The 11413-nt window shown below is 44.3% G+C and overlaps 1 protein-coding gene across 1 annotated transcript in view; it reads right to left on the bottom strand.

Annotated features, from left to right (window-relative positions):
- Window positions 1–203: 203 nt before the first annotated feature.
- Window positions 204–11413, bottom strand: part of LOC147436857 (zinc transporter) — a 112359-nt gene continuing 101149 nt past the window's right edge. Inside the window, exons 8-11 of the mRNA XM_086486252.1 lie at window positions 2337–2449; window positions 979–1109; window positions 747–867; window positions 204–667 (exon numbers count right to left, since the gene is read on the bottom strand). Coding sequence (XP_086342378.1) covers window positions 613–667; window positions 747–867; window positions 979–1109; window positions 2337–2449 — 420 coding nt within the window. The 3' untranslated portion in view covers window positions 204–612. The remainder of the gene's footprint in view (window positions 668–746; window positions 868–978; window positions 1110–2336; window positions 2450–11413) is intronic.

Here is an 11413-nt window from a genome sequence, read left to right as displayed (position 1 = left end):
GTGTTTTTGTAATGAGAATTTATGTTTGTGAGATCGTTTTATGCCTATTCTTTTATTTTTGGCTTCCCTTGTCTATTACTTCATTTGTGTTTTTCCCTATGGTTTGTAGTTTGTTTGTGTTTTTTGTAATACAGACGGGAACCAAGCCCATGTTTTTTTAAAAGGGAGACCCACTTATATCTATGAATTACAAAGAACTCATGGACACCCATCTTCTACTGCATTTCTTTTACGTGGCATGTTAACACCATGAACATATGCGTTAACATGTAGTCATTCTGTATAATAACAGCAAATGATTTGGAAAGTGAGCTATGAAAATAGCTGATCCTGAATGCCTAGTGTGGCTATAAAGGGTGGCAATCAACTTTCACCCTGCAAGTCTTTGGAGCATACCAAGAGCATATTCACCTCCACCGCGCTAAACTTAGGCAGCCAATATGATTGCAACGGAGCTTTTACTCGAGAAGAACAAAACAAGCTCTTGGAAGACATCCAAAGTTAAATCATGTATACAAGGTGCAAACGATCCTGAAGCTGGACCGAGTAATCGCACGGATCTAGACGAGCTCAACCAAGTCCTGACACTACTACATTCTCGCCGCACCATTCTCACTGTGTTCTCACACAGTTGATAATGTTACACACTCTATCATTGCCCTTCTGCCTGCCACCATGAAGTAAAGTGCTTACAAGTTATTACAACTTTAAGCTATTACAAGCAGAGAGTTTACTAGTATAATTACCTTGCATCACTGATAGGAGACATCATGAGAGAGTTCGGCAATGCATCAAAGTTGTCAGCCTGCAATGGCAGCTGTGTAGATTCCCTCTGGCCTCTTTCCAATGGTGTTGCCTCAAAGATTCCTGATTAAGATGAAGCCAAAAGGTTACTTTTCGCATTATAATGAATGGCATGTATGTATGTGTGTCTCAGCATGCCATCACATGTTGTGAAACAGAACAGGCTTGATGTACCTAGTCCAAGCAAGGAGGCACAGATAAGAAAGCCAAGAAACGAAAAATCCATTCCATAGATAAGCTCCAGTATGCTTATGCAACCACTCGTCACCAGAAGATGTTTCGGCGAAGCAACAGAAATGTGCAATCTGCAATTAAGGGCAATAAACCTGGCTTAGGCTACATATCAGAACGCAAGACCTTCGGTTGTTTCCAGCCAAGGAGATTTACCAAATTATAAATCACACATGCAAGGGGGGGGGGAAAAAGGGAGTCCATTCTCCCAATTTTTCCTCCTCATTATTTGGAAGAATGGCACTTTGAAACAGTTTTAAATACATCAATGCCTAGATGCTGCTTGCTGTTTTCATGAAAGAGTTCTCAAAAAGACTGCCATTAATGCAATAAGGACCTTGTTAACAAGTTTGACCCGTACATTAAGAATCCATGCACTGATCAGCCAAGTATAACGTTCTTTGCTAGACGCAAATACAGCCGAAGACGTAAGCATACGTTCCTTGAGCCCAGACATCACTCATTTGATTGGTGTTGTCTTGGTGTTTGTTGGTTAAGAGAACACACTCAAGAATAGGCCTCCATTCAAGGTCATATCCCCTTTTAAATAAAACCAAGTCAATGTGCAAGAGGGCCGCATGCTATTGGGCAAGAAATTTGCTGAGGCATCTCCCGTGAAAACCACTGATTGGTTACATGCTAAGAGCAGCAAAGGGGGATGCAAGCATACCTAGAACATGTGAATACACAACCACAACCAAGTGACTATGAAGTGTACACCTTGGCTAGAGCATAGAAATATGTCAAATGGCTGTGATGACTACTAAAACAAATTCCTCCTTTCAACATTTCTATCAGTCTTAGAACTTGCTTTTGCATGGTGAACAATGTAAAGTCATTTCTTCAACTTCATGGAAAACTAGCACACTCTTCAAGCCCAAGCTGAACAGCACTAATTGTGGCCATGATTAACAGCCTCTACAGTTGAAAAGGGTAGTTCACATACCATGAAGGTTGATACATTTACTGATTCATGTCCAGCAATAGCCATTCAGCTTTCAAAAATAAAAGCAAGAGCAACAAAAGAGTAACTTCCAAAAAGTGACTGAGCAATAGTGAATTGCCACATGTTACAATTGTAATCGTAGACAGATTGGAAAAGACTAAGTTTCAAAACCAAAATATAAATCTCATTTTAGCAGCAGGTGTGCACCCTTCGAAGATTCATAATAATTATTAAAGAAAGCATCAAAACATTACCACTGTTTTCTTTGCACAAGCATAATCAAAAGGTTTTGTCAATTCTGAACAGTCTTACTATAGAAACAGACGGAAACGGTTGGAAGAAAGTTTAAACATACCTCTCCTCAGCGATTACATCCACGTAGTAGAGCAGAATAATCCCAAACAATGTGTTAAGTATGAAAGTCCATATTGGTATGTTATGAGTTTGTACTTTGGCCTCAGCTGGTTTCTGCATTTAAACAAAATCTCTCTCTCTCTCTCTCTCTCTCTCTCTCTCTCTCTCTCTCTCTCTCTCTCTCTCTCTCTCTCTCGCTCGCGCGCGCGCGCGCGCATTGAAAGTGGGGCTTTGACCCTTAGCATTTCAGAAAATCGGTCCATGTACAAGAAATATGGGAAAAACCCTGATGAATGTAGAATGAGAATATGGGGGGAAATCCCATAACAAACTACAGGAAACATCTGAGGGTAAAGATAATTTAACCAGGTGGTGAAGTGTAGCTATCTAGGTAGTGATCAAACCTACACAAATCTGCCCAAAGCTCTGTCCACCTCATGTAAGGTGCAACGGAAGTGAATTGTTGATAGTGCTGAGGATCATGGATGAGTGCTCCAAACTGTGCTCAAGGGTTCCTTTTACTTACGAAAGGGAGAGCCTTCCGTTCTTCTTAGAGAGAGAGTGCAAGTGCAATGATCACAAACAAAGTGAATGCTACTGTGAATGAGAGTGCTAAGAATATGAGAGAGAGTGAGAGAGAGAGAAAGATACGACACCAGACGGTTCTCAAACCCCCCTCCAAGGGCCCCCCTCTCTATGGCGAGAGAGGTCTATGCTATAGATTGCACAAATCTGGTACAATGGTCTAGATGCTGTGAACTTGATGATGACAATGTCGCCGACGATGGAGATTATGCCGATGACGACGATGGTGTCGTCGTCAAGTCCGGGATCAACGACGATGGCGACGAAGGTGTCGTCGTCAAGTCCGGGATTTTCGATGACGATGACGAAGGTGTCGTCAAGATAGGGATTACGATGACGATGACGATGACGATGTCGACAACGACGATGGTGTCGATGACGACGGCGTCAAGGCTGAAAACTGGAAACGTTAGATGCTCTGCTATGGATCTGCTACTGTGGCCGTAATGCAACGCTAATCTCCAACTGCCGTGTCGTGCAAGGGCTGAAAAGCAAAAATGCTGGCTGATCTGGCTGAAATCTGGAAACGCTAGGCTGATCTGCTAATTTCTAAAAGCGCTAGGCTGATCTGGTTCTAGATGGGGAATCTGACGAGGATCTGCAACCGGGTGGGAGCGGGTTCTCGCAGGCTAAGGCTGAAACTGAAAACGCCGAGTATAGTGGCTGAAAACGCTGATCTTCTTCTTCTTGAGAAAACTCTAGGGCTCCTGCTGAGGTGTTGCCTGACTGTTGGGTGCGTGCCTCCTTGTGTCCCTGCTTCTTCTGCTTCTACTGAGTGCCCAATGGGTTTCTTTTATAGAACTTTAGCAATTTTCCCTACCTACCTTTTCAACAAAAGTCACTTATTAATAAATAAGTGAAAAATGAGTACTTTGGAAAAAAGGGTTCTATGCTCTGGAAAATGCTCATGATGGATACAACTATTCTAAGTGCCTGGACATGCACCGCCTGCGCACAAACTCATAAAGGTGTCAAAACACTTCCTAGGCTAACCTGAACCCTAGAAGAGGGATAGCTTGTCCACATGCACATAGGGTTAGATGTGCACGTGACACCTCAAGCGATGTAGCAAAAACCATTGAATCCAGTGTTGTTTATCTGACTGATATAAAGTCCAATGGTGTTTATCTGACTAATATAAAGCATCCTCTCTCTCTCTCTCTCTCTCTCTCTCTCTCTCTCTCTCTCTCTCTCTCTCTCTCTCTCTCTCGTGTTCGTTAAATACTATGGCTATAGGTGAACTAGGGTGGGTGATGGCATAAGTGAGAGAGAGTGTGAACAAAATATGTGACTCAAGCGAATTAGGTTCCAAGATGAATTAGCTTGGACTCATCAACACGATCTTGAGTTAAGTGCAAGTGATTACAAGTTCATAAGAAGCATTGCACCTCTTGTACACAAACTTGGTTGAACTTTCATTGAGAAATGGGCCTCTTTATACCAGGCCATACACTACTGCATTGCATATGGGTTTTGAGCCCCTTCACCTTCCAACAACTTTTCTATAACCTTCAACACCCCCCTCAAAGATACAATCTTTGCACTTTCCTTGAATGCTTTAAACTTGTTAAAGTGAGCCACAAGCGACTCGTCATCCTTCTTCTTCAATTTGTAAACTGCATTAATAAGTTGGTCTTTGAGCTCTTTGATGCGGTGCCAAATTCTCGGTTGAGAGTGTCCCAAGCCTCCTTTGCGTCCATGATCCCAGCAATGTATGAGATGACATCATCTCCTAATGATTGGGCGACTAGACCGAGGACCTTTTGATTAAATGCGATTGTTGTTGAGCTCCATGCTTCATTATTAAGCTCTATTAAATGCCATAAACCCTTGCGCATTAGCAAGTACATTGTTTTGCTCTACCATGTGAAAATTTATCCCCATTAAAGGTGGTGACGATGGCGAGTTTCTGCTCCATGAGGTGGTCTTACTTGGCAACTCGCATAAGCAGTGTCTAAACTCTACAGTGAGCGTCAGTGTTCACAAGAAAACAACCATTAGTGTAGATTGAAAATACACGGCTAGTTTGGAGGGTCACCTTGATGGACACCGGCTAGATTTGGAGGATGTTAGTGTAAGGAACCGGTGAAAACACCTTTTTTGGCATTCATTAATGTGGGAATGGTGCTTAACACCTTGCCACGATCAAGTATGTGCACAGAGAGAGAGAGAGAGAGAGAGAGAGAGAGAGAGAGAGAGAGAGAGATGTGACTCAAGCGAATTGGGTTCCAAGATGGATTAGCTTGGACTCATAAACACAATCTTGAAGTGCCAGTGATCACAAGTTCACAAGAAGCATTGCACCTCATGTACACAAACTTGGATGAACTTTCGTTGAGAAATGGGCCTCTTTATACCAGGCCATACACTACTACATCCCCCCCCCCCCCGAGAAAAAGATCCTTCTATTAGTTAACAAAACTGCCCATAGGGCTACAACCACCTCTACTAGAGAGGGCTACATCAACCATAAGGGGAGACTCTCCCAATGAAAAAACAACATATGTACAATGAGGGCTAAATCAAGAGATGGGAGGAGGGAAAAGCCACACAGGTGGACAGTAGTGCCATCTGGGCTCACGGACCATGGTGAAGAAAGGCCCAAGGCGCCAGAGTCGAAGGAACGCCTCTCTGCGCTCCCGCATGCGGTCAGAGCTGCCTTGAAGTCTCCAGAACTGTCCCCTGAGAGTATGGATTAACTCCAGCCAAAAATATCGAACAATCTCCGTTGGTGGCACAAGGCAAGCCTCGAAGATGCGGAAGCAACGGGCCTGCCAAATGAACCAGATTGTCAAGCCACAGATGAGCTCCCAACACACCTCTCTCTCACTGCACCACTCCTGTGGGGTAAGCTCTGTAGCAGGCTACATTGTAGGTCTGTATTACTATCATCCTCCAAGTGGAGGATATCTCAAACTATAGTGCAGTGCCCGTAAGTGTAGACCAAGCAGCTGCCCCCAAGTGTACTGCCGTGCTGTGAAAAGAGCTCGCATCAGCCAAAGGACCCGAAGCCAAACCTTCTGTGCTATGGGACAGTCCCACAAACGATGACACTGACTCTCCAAAGGATGGTCACAAGCTGTGCATGCTGCCGAAAGGCCAATATGTACTAGCCAGCTCCCCATTGCTGTAGCTCTATGTGCAACTAGCCACTGGAACAAAGTGACTCACCGCGGCTGTCTGGAGTCCCACAACCTTGCCCAAAAGGCTGACAAGAACTCAGCTATGAGACCCTCCTCCTGCCAATGAAATGTTGTAGCAGGACGAGCCTCTCTCCGTGCTGCCAGTATGTGATGTCCCAGTCGAACAGTGTACTAAAAGAAAGGGACCCTTGGATGGTAAGTCGAAGAGAAATGGTCCCTCCAAAACCACTCTCCAAGATCCCATTGCACTCGTGCCAGTGGGCAGCTCTCCTAAGCCCAAAGCCTCCAATGGCCCGTCTCCAGAGCTGCAGGGTCAAGATCGATGACACAAGTCCTCCCGCAGATGTCAAGATCCTCTGAAAACAACACTCTGCAACCTGTGGAGCCTCTATTGAGACTCTGTGTAGTCGACCCTTGCCCTCGATCTCCAAGAACATGGAGAGTACAGTCTCTGAGCAAGCTCGAACTTCGATAAGGACCTCCAATCGCGTGAAGGCCCCCATCCATTTGGGAGCTGCTGTCTCTAGAGGTGTGAGCCACTCAACTGGTACAGCCTCTGTGATGTCCTGACACATGGGCACCACACCCCTCTCATGCCATGCAGCTGGATGCTCTGTAACTCCTCTGGCAAACCTGAGAACCGAAGCCAGTCGCCTAGTGTGCGTGCTGGACCCTCTGCCATGGGACCCCAAGAAACAAGAGGGCTACTACCAGCCAAGTGGCCTCTCTGAGTGCTGACTATGGGGTTTCAAACAAGGGGCTGTCTCAAGCGCTCCTCCGTGCAAGTGGGCCAATGCTACTCCAGGCCTCTCCGCAGCTGCTCCCAAGAGAGAAGCAGACTCGCAGCAAAACGATCCTCCAATCTCCTATTCAGACCAACTCTGCGCATCTCTGTAAAGATCCATTTGATGGAGGGTCTCCAAGGGCCTCTTGCATGAGGCACTCGAGCTCTAAGCCGCTGAAGCAAAAACTCCTTCCAGGGCTCCTCCCCTAGAAGAAGTCCTCTGACAACAAACTTCCCAAGAAGGGTTATGCTCTGTTGTGCTCGGTCTATGATCCCCGACCCCCCCTTAGAACATGGTAGAGTGATGACCTACCAGGCTACTTTGGCCCGGGGTAGCTGAGTGTCGCGCCCTGACCAAAGAAAGTTCCTGATCAGCCTCTCTACCTGGCTGATGTAGGAGCTTAAAAAGAACCAACAAGATGTAAGTACCACATAGTAGCCAACAACACATGGTTGGCCACTACAACTCTGCCTGCCAAACAAACTCGTACCGAACTCCACTGAAACAACTTCCTCCTGTTGCTCAGGGATCAATCTGTTGCTCAGGGATCAATCTGTTGCTCAGGAGACAAGTCCAAGCCAACCTGACAGTCCAAGTGGCGAACTGCAGTCCTTGGGGGAATCCATCTAAAACCCTCACCTGGCAACCAATCAGGCGTAGGAGCACTACCAACCCCTCCAATTGATCAGTGCGCCTGATGCAAAACAAAACGTCTTTAGAGCCTGCTCACACCTGTGCAGGTTGGCCTCCTGGCCCTCAAAGTACAAAACTGAGTCGTCTGCAAACTCAGCATCCAGTAGCTCATCGCTCCAAATAGGGAGCGCTAAGCCACCTTGCCAAGTGGAATCTGACTCATCAAGATCCATCCACTTAACAAGAAATTATGTTGTGATCTTTCGTCTTGTCTCTATTTGACGAACATGAAGAATCTTCTCTGGAACAAGAATAATGTGTTCATCTTCAATTTCTAGCACATAAGAAGATAAGTCTGGAATAGGCGAATATCCTTGTATGTACTGTTTGAGCCAAGAAATGTGGAATGTTGGATGAAATTTTCCCCATGAGAGTGGAAGCTCCAACTTGTAACTGACAACTGAATACTTCTTGATTATCTTGAAAGGTCCATAGAAGTGAGGGCGCAACTTTGGAAAGACCAATTTGATAGTTTTGTAGCGATATGGGGCTACATATAACAAGACGAAATCTCCTTCTTGGAAATCTGAATGTCGTCGATGCTTATTGGCTTGCTTTTGGTATTTTTGTTGGACATGAACCAACTTGTCACGTACTTGAATAAGTACATCTTGCATTTCTTGAACCACCTGATCTGCTAGAGCTACTTTGTGTTGAAGAACAAAGTTTGTAGGTACAAGAGGAGTATGCCCATAAGCTGCTTGGAATGGAGTCATGCCAGTCACTGAATGGGTAGAGTTATTGTATGCGAACTCTACAAGTGGCAAATATTCTTCCCATGACCCCAATCGAATTTGTACGTAATGTCGAAGAATTTCTTCCAAAATTTGATTTACTCTTTTTGTCTAACCATCAGTTTGAGGATGGTATCCTAAGCTGAATAACAAATTTGTACCAAGAGATTTGAAGAGAGATGTCCAAAAATGTCCTATGAATTTTGGATCTCTATCTGAAACAATAGACTTCGGCAACCCATGTATTCTGAAAATGTGTTGCACAAACAATGTCGCAACATCTGGGGCACAAGCAGCCTTCTTGCAAGGAACAAAATGTGCCATCTTTGAAAACCGATCAACCACTATGAGAATCTGTGCATTGCCTTTTTGGGAACGAGGTAAAGTAGTGATATAATCGATGCTAATACTTTCCCATCTTTCTTGAGGTGCAGGTAGAGGTTGAAGTAAACGTTGAGAAAGTTGTTGAGAAGCCTTCATTGTTTGACACGAATGACAAGCTTTAACAAACTTGATAACATCTTGCTACTTCTGCGGCCCAAAATATGTTGCCGACAACAGTTTGTATGTCTTGTTGATGCCAGGGTGAGCAGCAAAAGAACCTTCATGATGCTCTTGGATCAAAATCTTCCGCAATGGTGCATTGTGAGGAACACCAATGCGATCAATATAATAGAGTAAGTCATCAATAATGGTGTAAGTCGCAAACATATTTATCTTTGTAGGAGTAGGAGTAGAGGATTTGAGAGCTTGATATGCGTCTCCAAAATCTCTATCTGTCAAATATTCATGCTTGAAACAAGCAGGTATTTCCACCAGCACACTGGAAATGGCAAAGTTGGTAGCACGAGGCATGCGGCTTAAGGCATCTGCAACTGCATTTGCAAGGCCCGGCACGTATTGAATAATCATATGAAAATTTTCCAAGAACTCAACCCATTGTACTTGACGAGGATTCATCACTAGTTGAGTAAAAATGTATCTTAATGACTGATGATCTGTCTAAACAACGGAATCTGCGCCAAGAAGATAGTGCTTCCAAGTATGAAAAATGGCCAAGGATTCCTTATCATAAACTGGGTATCCCATTTGAATGGCTAAAAATCTACGGCTTTCAAAAGCAATGACACGCTCATTCTGCATAAGAACACCTCCAGAAGCACGATCTGAAGCATCCGTCTCATCACCTAAAATGGTTGAGTAGGATCTGCAATAGCCAAGACTGGGGTTGTCAACAAGGCATGCTTAAGAGCTTTGAACTATTGTTCTGCTTCATTAGACCATTGAAGCTTATCTTGCTTGGTCAGCTCAGTCAAAGGAGCTGCAATATTTGAGAACTTGTGCACCTTGGTGTGATAAAAATTGGCAAGTCCCAAAAAAGAATGCACATCCAAGATAGTGAGTGGTAAAGGCCAATCCACAATGACCTGTATCTTCTTGGGATCTATTGCAACGCCATTAGCAGAAATAATATGACCAAGGTATTCCACCTGATTCTTGAAAAAATCACTTTTCTGTTTGATGATATATAGCACATTAGTTCGCAGAATTTGGAAGACAATCTGCAAATGTTCTTTGTGATCAACCATCGTTCGACTGAAAACAAGAATATCATCCAAGTATACGATCACAAATTTGTCAAGTAAGGACCGAAGATTTCGTTCATCAATGTCATGAAAGAGGCGAATATGACCTTTATCCAGCAAATCTTCTAGCTACCTACTGTATCTCTTGAGATTCTGAATATGAAACTCGATAAGGGGCTCAAATTGGTGGAGGTTAGCCAAGGATCAAATCAATTGGATGATCCACAGAACACCGAGGAGGCAAAGTGGTTGGTAGCTCATTGGGAAATAAATCCAGATGTGCTTAAAAGAAGGGTTGTGGCAAATAAGCAAGGGTTGACGAGGATTTAGAGTTCTCTTCACACGTCTTAGACTGTTCGTCACATGACTCTTTTATACTGGGTTTAGCATCTCGCAACATGATTAAAGCAGTAGCACAATCACATTTTCGAACCAGGCGTTTGACTTGAAGAGCAAAGACCAACGTGATGGGTTTGGTACTGAAGAGACCATGAAGCTCCACTTCATGCTGCTTGTGAAAGAGTCGAATAGAGTAATCTTTGAAATTGATGATGTAAGTTGGCCAAGGATTAAGTTGTAATGTGACAAGGGCATAACTGAAAAACCAAGTTGATCCTGTTAATTCTGAATCTGAAAATCCAGCTTTTCAATCCTTTTGTTGCACTCGAGAAAGGAACCATCAGCAAGTTCTACTTGATAAGCCGCCTCACTAGGTTGTGTTTGAAGGCAAAGTTTATTAACCAAGGATGTGCTGACGAAATTAGTGGAGCATCCACTATCCACAAGAACATTGATTGGATACTTGCCAACAAAGCCAAGAAGACTAAGGACCCGATTCGAAAGGTCCACTCGGACAACAACATGATTTCGAGCATTTAGCATCAAGGCACTCGCCACCTTAGAAACTCCAACACAATGCGCTGCTTGCTTGCCTTTATTTGGAACAGGAGGTTGGCTGTGGGCAGGTTCTGAAATTGTTGTGGGAATTCTGGCGAGGATTGGAAGGGTTTGGCTTCTTGGGGCACTCATACCACCTGTGCAGTCCATTGCAGATTGTGCATAATCCACGATGGTTGGAGTGGGAGGTTGAAGGATCCGATGAAGAGGCTTGCTACCTAGAAGAAGTATCCTACAGAAAGTCACGACGACCATTCCGTCTGTGATTGAGATGATTTCGTCGTCGATTCTGAGTACTTCCAGAAGATGAGGCTCGGGAAGCGGCTGCTTGTCCGAAAGACTGTGGTCAGAAGGAGTTTTGTCCAGCAGAATATTGTCCCGAAGATTGAGATCAGGAGAAAGAACACTTGTTTTGGCCACCTCGTCCTCTCTGCGATTACATTGTGAAGAGCCGGTATAATTGGAAGACCGGTCTGTTACCATACACATGTGGTAGTGACGTGTGTGAACCCCTCTAGGACCGCCGGGGCATTTTTTCCCTCTTTAGGAGGTTTTTTTCCCCGAGCATTGTATATACGCCCATCAGTCTAGGGCTAGCTATCTTTTCCATTGCCCACTAAGTAATACACTCTCTATTGAATGCCTTGAGCTTCCT

The sequence above is a fragment of the Adiantum capillus-veneris genome, chromosome 17 (assembly GCF_014529385.1).
Source record: "Adiantum capillus-veneris isolate H3 chromosome 17, ASM1452938v2, whole genome shotgun sequence".
Lineage (NCBI taxonomy): Eukaryota > Viridiplantae > Streptophyta > Polypodiopsida > Polypodiales > Pteridaceae > Adiantum > Adiantum capillus-veneris.
This window is presented reverse-complemented; position numbering and strand designations above follow the sequence as displayed.